At 46.5% G+C, this 12,152-nt stretch overlaps 1 protein-coding gene across 2 annotated transcripts; it reads right to left on the bottom strand.

The window, feature by feature from the left end:
• Positions 1–807: 807 nt before the first annotated feature.
• Positions 808–11,630, bottom strand: LOC121307662 (testis-expressed protein 2-like). 2 transcript variants are annotated; one of them, XM_041239892.1, is made up of 6 exons: positions 9,951–11,630; positions 4,260–4,460; positions 3,306–3,672; positions 2,860–3,110; positions 2,280–2,420; positions 808–939 (listed from the first exon to the last, which is right to left on the bottom strand). In XM_041239892.1, exons 1-6 carry the CDS (start codon positions 11,601–11,603, stop codon positions 826–828), a joined length of 2,727 nt encoding a protein of 908 aa, XP_041095826.1. In that variant the 5' UTR covers positions 11,604–11,630; the 3' UTR covers positions 808–825. The 2 variants fall into 2 exon arrangements, with proteins under 2 accessions (XP_041095826.1, XP_041095827.1); XM_041239893.1 differs by having other exon boundaries at positions 3,327–3,672.
• Between the last annotated feature and the right edge of the window lie 522 nt (positions 11,631–12,152).

The following is a 12,152-nucleotide window of genomic DNA, read 5'->3' as shown; positions in this document are numbered from 1 at the left end:
TGTGATTCTAGCAGTGCAGTACTGAAGCAGGGCTGACAGACCCAGGACTGAACGCTGTGTAATCTGTGATTCTAGCAGTGCAGTACTGAAGCAGGGCTGACAGGCCCAGGACCCAGGACTGAAGTACTGAAGCAGCTGTGAACGCTGTGTAATCTGTGATTCTAGCAGTGCAGTACTGAAGCAGGGCTGACAGACCCAGGACTGAACGCTGTGTAATCTGTGATTCTAGCAGTGCAGTGAAGCAGTGACTGAAGCAGCAGTGCAGCTGACAGGGCTGACCCAGGACTGAACGCTGTGTAATCTGTGATTCTAGCAGTGCAGTACTGAAGCAGGGCTGACAGACCCAGGACTGAACGCTGTGTAATCTGTGATTCTAGCAGTGCAGTACTGAAGCAGGGCTGACAGGCCCAGGACTGAACGCTGTGTAATCTGTGATTCTAGCAGTGCAGTACTGAAGCAGAGCTGACAGACCCAGGACTGAACGCTGTGTAATCTGTGATTCTAGCAGTGCAGTACTGAAGCAGGGCTGACAGACCCAGGACTGAACGCTGTGTAATCTGTGATTCTAGCAGTGCAGTACTGAAGCAGGGCTGACAGGCCCAGGACTGAACGCTGTGTAATCTGTGATTCTAGCAGTGCAGTACTGAAGCAGGGCTGACAGGCCCAGGACTGAACGCTGTGTAATCTGTGATTCTAGCAGTGCAGTACTGAAGCAGGGCTGACAGGCCCAGGACTGAACGCTGTGTAATCTGTGATTCTAGCAGTGCAGTACTGAAGCAGGGCTGACAGGCCCACGACTGAACGCAGTGTTCACACCATGCTGTTTTAATGCAACTTGCCTTGGTGATCGATGGAGGGCTTGGAGGCTTGCAGGATTTTCGGAACAGCGACTCCCATGTCCAGTTCTGTTAGAGTCAGTTCATTCATGAAGTATGGCAGCTGCAACATAAGAAACGACAAGCAATCATAACCTATTAATATTATTAGTATCATCACTACTTTAGTGCAGAAACCAGGGCTATGAAAGCTGTTTCGAACCTTGTTTTGCTATTGGTAATTAATATTCACTTTGACAAGGGGGCGAAGCAAATTTTTCCTGCCACAAAATAATGGAATCTCATTCAGCTCATATGAATCCGAGACAGACCTCAAAGCTGTCACTGAGAAGATGACAACTTGACAGCCAAGGTTATGAAAACCAAGCCTCTAGCAGGACACCTGTACTGTGTGAATACAGGGTAACGGATTTAAAATATGGTGCTATTTAGATCCGCCAGCGACTGTCAAGTTCCAATGTCTCAGGTAAGAGCTCCTCAATCTGGTGTCACATGCACTCCAGCAAGCTTCTGTTTTCTGACACAGGGAGTGAACAGGTGACAGAAACAACAGGACACCTACAATGATCTGGACCTGATCACTTCCTTGTGGAAGAATCAGCAAAACTTTGAAATCCGTCAAGCTACCCCCCGCCCCTCTACCTAATAAAACTGTTTAAAGAGGCTTCCGGTGAGAGATCCTCAGACCGTGTCTTCCTGAACGAACCCAGCTCTTCAACAGATCCCCCCACCCCGGTGTGTTACTAATCTTCCTGGGGGTTTTGCACATGTGGGCATTGCTTTTTCTACTACTCTATTTACTTTTACTACTACAGCAGTAATCTGTATCTCTTTGCAGTGACCGACCAGGGACGGAAACGCTGACTCCCATTGCACAGCACTCTGATCTACTCCAGGTTTTACTGGAAGCTCAATCAGACACCGTGGGCGAGTTGTGTCTCAGAGCTCTGCTATCCTCCTCTCTGCATTAACGAGCCTGTCCTGAAGACAAACGGCAAACTCTCTCAGCACACTAATCATGTCTTCAAAATTCAGGGAAATGTAGGCATTTGTAAGCGACTAGCCTGAATCCCTCGGTTAATCATTTATGGATTTTATTCTGTGCCAGGTTTTATTTCTTTATTTTTGAATCAGCATGGTACTTAAAGAATGAAAGGGCGCTGGTTGAATGATTTCGGCAGGTTGTGAATCAATCCTACGTCAAACTATACTTTCTTTGGCATTGCACAGATGGAATCACCCCGCGCTTTTTGGCTGATGGAGTACAGCATTGTGCAGGAATAGATCGTAAATAACATGGTCAGATTACTCTTTTTTTGCAGTGTGCAATCTGCAGCTGTGTTACATGGTGAGTGGGAAACAAAGAGAGCTCTTATAAAACAGAAGTGATGTCTGGAAACAGAGACAGCATTCCTTTGAAAAGGCTTGCTTTTAGATACGCACCCTGATTTTGCTCAGCTTCATCTGGATCTTTTTGGACACAATGTCGGACCAGTACTTCTCTCCGAGGAAATCCCAGAATATCCTCCCGAGCAAAGCATTGATCCAAGCCTCGGGCTCTTCCTCTAGCGGATTGCTTGGCAACTGGGATCAAAAGAAAAGAATGATTTCTGCACTGGCTAAAACCACTTTCCAATGCTGTGGTGACGGGCATCACGGATACAGGACTACCCCAAGCCACTAATTGTGGTCTAAAAGTATTACTGCATTATCACTTCCACAGACACAGTGAGCAATGAAAAGCAAGGTCTGCTGACTACCCTAAACATGTCTCTTCCACTCCTGGTTTTTGTTCCAACCCAGTTCTAAACTGTTTAATTCAACTGTAACTTCCTGACCCTGAAGTTGTTAATGATCTCATTTTACCTGTTAAACCTGGAGTGGAATGGCCCTCCAGGACAGTGACTGGACACCCTTGCCCTAAACATTTGAAGCTCTGTGCATGTTTACGCGCCACTATTTGACTATTTCTTTGCAGGAATGATTACCCTGCCTTGACAGCCTGGCTGGAGGGTGCAGGTACCTTGCTGGTGGTGCTGGGGCTGCTGTCAGTGCTGTGGGCTGGGCTCTGGCCAGGGCTGTTGCTGCTCTCCAGGGGGATGTATTTGGCCATGAACACGCTGTAGTCCAGCAGCATCTTCTGCCTCACGCTGGCCGCCAGCTCCTTCTGCTTGGGTGGACACATCACATCCTCCACGCTGCCCTTGCTGCTGCTGCGGCTGTGCGTCAGCGCCCCCGACTGGCTGCTATTCCTGCTGTGGGACGGGGCGAACCCTGGGACAGCAAACGGGAAACGCAACAGGGCTCAGGGACACGTCAGATGAGGGATGGACAACATGACAGGAATGAGACCCCAATAAGAGCTGAGAACTTTGGATTGCAAGGAACATTTAAATAAAATGCATGTCAGTACTTCACCCTTTTTTTTTTTTTTTTTTTTTTAAGTTTTAAACAATCTTACAATCTTACTGCTGCTGCTGCTTTCTTTACCGGGCTTGTTTCCTGGTAAGCTGGATGCTTTCTTGGTGTCCAACTTCAGCCTGGAAGCCAGCAGGATCCTGTGGAACCACTCCTCCTTCTCCCTTCCTGTCCTGCCAAAGAGGTACAGCGTGGGGTCCCTGTGGCTGGGCGGCTGGGCTGGCAGCCCCCCCTCCTGGGAGAGCAGGGGCTGCTTCAGCTCCTCCCCTCCTGCCTCACCCCTCTCCTCCTCTCCCTCCCTGTCCCCTCCCGCCTCCACTTTTGACATGAAGTCATCCTGCTTGCCCAACTCGATGCAGATCGGGTACTTTTTGTTCCAAACCCTCTTCCGGGCCAGACTCTGGGGCACAAGGTGAATCTGCGGAAAGAACATTAAATAAACAGCCTGTTAATTAACTAGGGGTTTCTTGGAGCCATACAAAAAAAAAAAATACAGCTTTTTCAAACCAATTCAAAACTTAATGTGGGAAACCCATTAAAAACTTGAAGTTGGATAGTTCAAATGTGCCATGCTGTGAAGCTCCGGGAGTTTCGGTAAACTGTTCCTTCAAAGAGTCTTTAATCAACGTAGCCAATCCCCGGAACCCAAACAACATGCAAACGTTGTACCGTCTACTTAACGATTGGAAATAAAAAAAAAAAAAAAAAACTCCCAAGTTGCGATAAAAAATACGAAAAGTGTCCTTACTGAGATGTTCCTGGAAAGAGCCTGCTATGTAAAGCAACCACTTTAAATATGACTGATATGGTTGTCATTCGTTTTGTCAAAAAAAAAAAATCACCCAAAAAATGATATTTTGCATAGCAAAAACGTTTGTTCAACAGATGCGGTTTGCATGAAAAAAATGGATCACTGAGACACACAGAAGAGGCGAAGGAATGCAGTACTGAACAGCAGCTCCTGTACATACTCCACTACAGAGCAGGAGCCCCACAGCCACTCACCTTGCTGGCGGTGAGATCGTAAATCTTCTGGCTGATGTAGGTGACGTCTGGCTTGGGCTCGTTGAAGGACGCCCTCCTGGAGATGTTTTTGTTGGGTTTGGAGAGTCTCAGCGTGGACCCTTCGAGTCGCACGTAGACAGAGTGTGTCAGCGTGGCGTGGTACGTTTCTGGGTCGTAACTGGAGATTTCATTCATCCAGCCCTGCAGAGAAGCGAGAGCCCGGGGATAAGAAAGTGTACAGTGCTGAAGTGGCAGGGCAAACTGCAATCCGTTATAAAGACAGTGGAATCTGTTCAGCATTACACACACGTTTCAGGCTAGCGCGTTCATCAACGCACTTTGAGTTCTGCAAAACGATGTCTCTTGGTAATTCCCAGAACGCCATTAAAAACAGTGCAAGGGCCTTCACTTTGGAACTCACTGCCACACTGCATCCACAATGCATAATCTGTCAGTATTTTTAATCTAAAGAAACATCTCTCTTTGATCTGGCTTTCCGCCAGCAGTCTGCACCTCTGGCTTGTTGTGTATTTGTGTAAAGTGCCCTGGGATACTTGCACACGAAGGACACTATATCAATGAAGCTGGTCTGGTTTGTTATGGCGAGGCACTAGCTAAAATGTTGGTCTACTTGACTTATGTTTTTCCTAGTTTTAGAACCCTGCTTAAAACAGCCACTCAGGGGGCTGCCCGATCTGCAGCTTTACCGATAAGACTTGCACAAGGGAAATGCAGCGTATACATACTGCATACATGATAGAATACATGCCAGGGATGCAACCCGGCTGTTTCTTACTTTCTGTCCATCTCTTTTTCTTATTTAAAAACTGAAATACTGATGGAGCTTCTTCCTAGCCAACCCTTCAGACCGGCTGCTTACAGTAAAGCGGAATTCAGAATTTGATTAAGTCCTGATTAAGTTACTTTCCCCGGGACATGCATTTTTGGAATGTTTTGATGGCTGACTGCTCATTTCGAAAAGCCCTACATGATGCATTGAGGATTATTCTGCTTCTCAGCTGACGGTTTTCTAAAACCCATTCAAGTATAAGAGTTTCCAGGTCCTGATGACTCATCGAATGCAGACCAGCAGTGTTCTTGAAAACCTGCCGCCCTGTGTCACCACTCTCCCCCTCAGCGAGTGCTTGTTTATGCCAGCAATGTGACTGAGATTACATGTGCAATGTCCCTTTCCTCTGGTACTTGAATCCCAGCAAAGACTAAACAGTAAGACATTCAAATTGCACCGGTAAACAAAATACACCTATTTTTAATTTAGAGAGTGACCAATTATTATTTGTATTTATTTATCCCCCAGTTTGGAATGTCAGTAATGGAACCAACTCCCCAGTAATGTTGTTGAAGCTGACACCCTGGGATCCTTCAAGAAGCTGCTTGATGAGATTCTGGGATCAATAAGCTACTAACAATCAAACGAGCAAGATGGGCCGAATGGCTTCCTCTCGTTTGTAAACTTTCTTATGTTCTTATGATCTTATGTTTTTTCTCCTCATCTCAGCGAGTCCCCGCACGGCACAGATGTTCTGAGGCCGTGTGAGCGTCCTCCGATCTCACAAGCCCAAAGCCAGAATCGCTTTTACACCGAGCAATCCAGAACAGAGGTGGGCGGGGCTACCAATCCCGGAGAACAGAGACCAGCCCTGCCTCTTATCCACGACACTTATTACTCTAAACAGGACAAATTATAACATCAAAACAAACTATCCGGCAGAGATAATCTGTAGCAATGCTCCTTCATGTGACCCCAGAGAAAGTGCAGGAATATATACCACTAATTGCTACTAAAAAAAAAAAAAGCATTTAAAAAAAATCAAATCCAGACTTAAAACAATGTGATAATGCAAAGTGGTGGTAATTATTTTACAAGTTCTGTGTTCTTTTAAGCGCAGAATCAGTGCGACAGAGAAAAAGAATACCGAACCACCACCAAACCAGCGAATCTACAGGTGTCACTCTCATTTCAATGTTTCTCTTAACTGAACTATCCTACTGGATGCTTCACAATCCACTGTGCATCCCTTTCTCGTTCCTGCATGCTCTTGTGCACAAAACCTTTTTCGTAAAAATTATCATTCCGTGCAGCATTTCAATCAGAAATAAAAGTTCAGCTCTATTTGTTTAAGCCGATAGGCAGCAAGGCGTGCACAGATCAGCACTTCTGCACTGTTAGAGATATTTGATTCGGTGGGGGAAGAAAATGAGAAGACGTATTCATTTTACAACTTCAAACACAATCTTCTCGACGAGGTGAATTTTTCAGCGTCCGCGTGGAAAATGTCACTTTCCTAGCTGTCGCTTGCTTTAGTACCGTCTCCCACCTTTATTGCTGTCAGTGTTATTTATTATTATTACAGCTTATCTAACAGAGAAAGAAAAGAGCCAGACAGCGTGCCGGCAGACAGCAGGCAACAATCGTCTGGTTTGAATGGTCTCCTTTCCTGGGCGGCTTCCTTCAAAAGATAATGATTTAATCATTACATTTCAGTCTCGACAAGCCTGCTCTACTGGCGATTTTCCTTGACCCCAGCAGTGCAGATCACACCCCTCTCCTCTTTGGCACTTGATTTTTACATTTAAGTGGTTCTTGGATTTAGGTCAGAAATAACATACAGACACAAGAAAAACACACACATACATAAGATAGAGATACCTACACAAATCAGATTTGTATTTATTTATTTAAGCTAAAACTGATCGCAGAGCGCTTTCCATTGTCTTCTCTTTCCATCCGTCCTGTCTGCTAGTTTCGTTCCGTGACATGACTGTAATCCCTCCGCAATGAGGCTTCACTCATTCTTATCCCTTTACCAAGCCACTCAAAGTGCCCCTAATTCAAGCACTATTTTCTTTTAATACCATCATCTCCCTTCTGTCGGTTTTCCTTGCAATGACTCCCCCAGGACGACGCTGACAGCGTGGAATGATCATTTCTGAACATGTTCAAACTTACTCACACAAGCTAATGAACGGTTACCTTTTTTTCAAATCCCCCCCCCCCCCCCCCCCAAATCTCCTTTATAGCTGAAGCCCAGGTTGCTGTCAGAAAGGAAATAAAACACAGCTGAATGGCTTAATTAACAAGGATTTACCAGCCGACTGGCCACCTCCTGCATAATCCTACAGCATTGCTTCAGCTGAGCTTCATTCGAACAGGAATCGGTAGAGTTCTATACCCGACACTGCATTCACAGGTAGCTATGGCTGAGCACCATTTAATCTAACTGCTAAACAATGCAGGCGTTTCTTATTACAATGCTACAGTACTAGGGAGGCAACGATCATTAACTGTCTCTTCAGTTTAAATTGATTATTATTATTATGGGTTTTATTTATTTTTAAATCATAATTATTGATTCGATTTCCCCAATATCCTTTTTTTTTAACCCCTGAGCAAACCAGTTTTATTCTGTGCATCCGTTCATGATCGTGTAAAGAGTGCACACAGCACAGACAGGACTGTCGACTTTGATGCCCAGGGGGTGATCACGTGTTCAATTTGTATAGAAGCACTGGGGCGGGGATTTCAAATGCACTCGACGGATTTGGGGGAAGAGACAGTAGTATTTAAACCTTGTCATTGTCTAGAGTTGGCACAATCCACTTTAAGCATGTATGCACTCTATAATCTACGCTTGCAATCAATCATTCTGATCGACTTACTGTATCATTGTATTTAACAATGTTACGAGGGGGTCAGAATCTAATTATCACAATCCGACATTTTTGTAATGCTGTCTGAAACCTGTGCTGATGCTTGGTTTTTATAACTGACGAGGTGTATGTGTGTGTGAGAGAGAGAGAGAGAGAGAGAGAGAGAGAGAATCCTGAAGAACAAGGAACCTTTTAATATTCTAGAAGCTATTCTGCGCAGCTGATCTGTAGAAGAGCTGTCCAGCTATATCTCTGGAAGCCCTGAGAAGATCAGTTTGATCTCAGTCTCTCTGCTGAAAGAAAAAAAAAACTTCTTTGCAGGGCTTGAGATCTTTAGAAGAACCGGACACACAGTCTGCACAGTATGCTCCAGAGAAAACCATGTGAGTGTGCACAAAGCAGCATTAAAACTATTTTTATAAACCAGTTAAAATTGAATTAGTGCACGCTTGTGTGTATAAGCAGTACTGCTCACACATATTATCCTGTCCCCCCACTATATTAATTTCACCAAATAAACAATTCCTGCAGGAAATTGAAAATGCACTTATAAAAAGCACAATTACACTGCACTCTCACTTACAGTGCTGCACATTGCCCCAGGCACACTATAAAACCAATACACTATAAATTCCACTTTCATGTCTTGACAATAAAACACAGCCAGTAAACCACCCTGCCAAACACTGTGTTTACTACCTTCAAAGACAGCTTCCACACAAAGTACATTATCTGCAGGACCTCACACTACACAATGTCACTGTGAGCAAAATACACACATCCCTGATATTAACTGCGTCACTTCAGTAGCTTTCATTATAGGGTTAATATTTAGCCATGCCTACAGAGCCGATCTTTTCAACATGGACCTCTAATGAAGGAATCTACTTAGTCGATAAAAAGGTGGCAGCTCTGTTATACAATTTCACAATAGTGAAATCACAGCAAAGTGATGTTTCAGTATATTGGAAAATATATTCAGTGCATCATACGTTTTCCTTAACTGCAACTGCTTTGAAATTATATATAATATGCATGTATTTAATGATCATAAGTGTGGAGTCTAGACAGGGGATGCAGCACAGTCAGATTAGGTTACAGGGCTTCAGGGCAGGTGACTCTGTCACCAGTCGAAGATGATCTGCTAAAGATCGTTTAGAAGGAGGACAAACCCCCCCCCAAATGGTGCAGGCTACTGTGTAAACTGAGAAGCTGAATCAGACCTGTCTTAGAAAATATAAGCAGCACAGAGACAGCCAGATAGACTGCTACATTTGTACATGCTGGTATGCAGTGTGTTTAAGATTGGTGCTGTCTGGATCTGGGAGGGTGTGATAGTGCTGGAGAAGGATAGTAATTGCTAATAGAATTAATGTGGTGGTTGTGGTGGTGGGGGGTGCTCATTTTCAAAGTGATTAATAATGCATTGCATGGGCCAGAGGAAAGTTATTTCAAAGGGCTTGTCTAATTTCCCAGCAGCACACTCAGATCTTTTCATTTTTCTTTGTCAAAAGAATATTTTTTGCAATCTAGTACAGCAGACAAGTTTGCCTCAGTTGGAGAGTAAAAGTCTCCTGGTTTAATAATAAAGTAGATGCTCTTGTTTCACGGTTAAATGAAAGTCCCACCCAGATATACAATACAAACCCGTGAGAACCTGTGTGGCTGTGCCATGAATCCGAACAGCTGGAGCAAAGCCAGGACCTGGCATGAAACGAACCTGTTCCCCTCTATAGTGCATAATGCAGTGCACCGTTCTAGGGTTACCACGCTGAACGACATCATGGCAAAGGCTTAACAGAGCTCAGATCAGGGCTCATCAAACAAGGTGCAAAGCATGGCAACAGATCCATCAGCTGCTGTCTACCAACAAGTGTATTCAGCAGGATTAGCAAGATAATCTAAAGAAAAGGTTTTGGCTTAAAATTAATTTCGTACTTGGGCCATGCCTGAAAACCTTCGATCTGAAGCACAAGCATTGAGTCAAACTGGCCTGAGCAAACAACAAGGCACACCCACCTTAAAAATCCCTGGCTCCTTGATATCCAAGTGCGCGGTGTTCCACTGGTTGCCCCTGCGCTTGCCGCGCTTGTGAAGATGCGCGGAGCTCCTGGGCGCCACCAGCCACATGACCCCGACAGCGATCATGAACCCGACCCCAGCTCCCAGCAGCAGGCCGCTCACATAAGTAGGCAAAGGCAGTACAAAGTAGGCATACACAAGCGCGACGAGAGCGAGCAAGGTTTTGAGAGGTATGCTGGGCAGCGGCTCATCATCCACATCGGGCTCATCTTCCCTGCAGACGTCCGTGCTTCCTTCCTTACACGCCATCGCGCTGGAGGCCTCCGCTTTGAGCCCGTCGCTTTCCGTTTCAAAGTCCAGGTCAAAGTCTTCAATATACAGTTCACAAAACTCCTCCTCCTCTTTGCTGGCCAGCGCAGACAGAGAGCACTTTTCCATCACCGAAGACGACATCCTTATGTTCTTCGTGCCGCTGCCTAGCAGGCTTTTAGTGTCAGGGTGCGCGTCTCTACCCTGCTCGTCCAAGCTCGAGGAGCTTTCAATCCGGCCAGGGAGCGAATCCCCCGGCAGACACTCGCCCTCCGAGTCACACTCCTCCTCCTTGATGCTGTAGTTGTTATTGCTCTCCATGAGCCCGTTCAAACTGGCAAGGTTCGAAAGCTCGGAGGCGCTCGAAGACAACGCCTTGGGCCTGCAGCTGCTGCTGCTCTCATCGCCCATCATCTTGCTGAGGAGCTGGAAAGGTTCGTAGATCACCTCTGAGAGGCGCCTCTTGGTGTCCTCGATCCTGGCCTCCACCTCGGTCACATTGAAGAACGAGGAGCGTCCGTCCGAGGGGGAGGTGAGGGGGGACGAGGGGGCGGTCTTAGAGTCCCCGCCTGTGCTGCGGGGCTGGGTGAACTGCTTGAAGAGGTGCAGGTTCAGCCGGGAGTCGGGCGAGCGGTACGACACAGAGTCCGCATCCGACTTGTAGGTGTCGGTGGACAGGGACTTTACCAGTGTCTTCATCAGGTGCCGGTGCTTCAGCGTGGGTGCGGGCTCTGTGGGCTCCACGTCAGAGGTGAGAGACTTGACGAGGCTCATGAAGGGCTTGGTGCTGGGGAGGGTGGACACAGGCGTGCCGAAGGAGAGGACCGCCGATTTCGATGGGGAGGAAGAGGAGGATGAGGAGGATGATAAAGTGCTCACGGCGGTGGCGGCAGTGGCTGTTTTGTGTTCCGAAGGCCAGGACGAGCCCGCCAAGCTGGCCGAAGAGATCACGTGGGCTGGCGATGGCGACAACATGGCCACAGCTGTGCTGGAGACGTGTGGCACGGATGGGAAGGTGGAGAACTCGCTTGGCACCGCTGCTGCTGAAGAGGAGGGTAGTGGCAGGACAGCCACGCTAGCTGAGGTATTGGGATCATGCTCAAACAGAAGCTCTTCCTTGGCTTCGAGGGCAGTTACAACGCTTTGGTTGCCCAGCTCCTCAGGGGAAGAATCTCTGTACAGCTCCTCTTCCTCCTCCTCTTCCTCCTTCCCAAAGGCAGAGAAGTGGATGGTGATGGTCTCTGTTGAGTGGGAGCGCTTGACCTGCAGTTTGGGGGTGGCCAGCTGCTTCGAGGACATTGCACCTGTTCTTTCTGCATGGCTACTGCTCGGACTTGTCATTGCAGTCCTACAGATGTGTCACAGTCTGCAGAAAAAAATAAAGAGAGAGAGACAAAGAAATGAAGAGAGTACGAATCAAACGTGAAACTTGTCTACTGCTGGGCTAAAATGATGGCTTTCAAAAGAATGACAGACAGCTGCTTTTAGGCTCAATTATTCAATAAAAACATCACTAAAATGACATGCCTTTTAAAGTAATCATCTTGGCACACAATTATAAAAGAGCAGCTTCACATAGCAAGACTTTCACTCCTCTCTCAATCTCTTTGGCTAGGCAAAGAAAAGGAGATGGATATTACAATCTTGCACATGTTGAGTCAAGCAACACAACTGAGCTCTCCTCTGGATCCTTTTGGTCTGGTTTTAAAAAGGTGGCGAGAAAACAGAACCAGCTGCATGAATCAGCTGCTCAATGGAAATCTGCAAGGCACTGGCTGGCTGGCTGGCTGGCTGGCTGGCTGGCTGGCTGGTTATTTGGAATCTTTTGGGGGTGCCAGAATTTCTCCACACAAAACCCGAGACCTGGCTTGTGTTCAGGAAACTCAGGCA

Source organism: Polyodon spathula, chromosome 57 (genome assembly GCF_017654505.1).
Source record: "Polyodon spathula isolate WHYD16114869_AA chromosome 57, ASM1765450v1, whole genome shotgun sequence".
NCBI classification, from domain to species: Eukaryota; Metazoa; Chordata; class Actinopteri; order Acipenseriformes; family Polyodontidae; genus Polyodon; species Polyodon spathula.
This window is presented reverse-complemented; position numbering and strand designations above follow the sequence as displayed.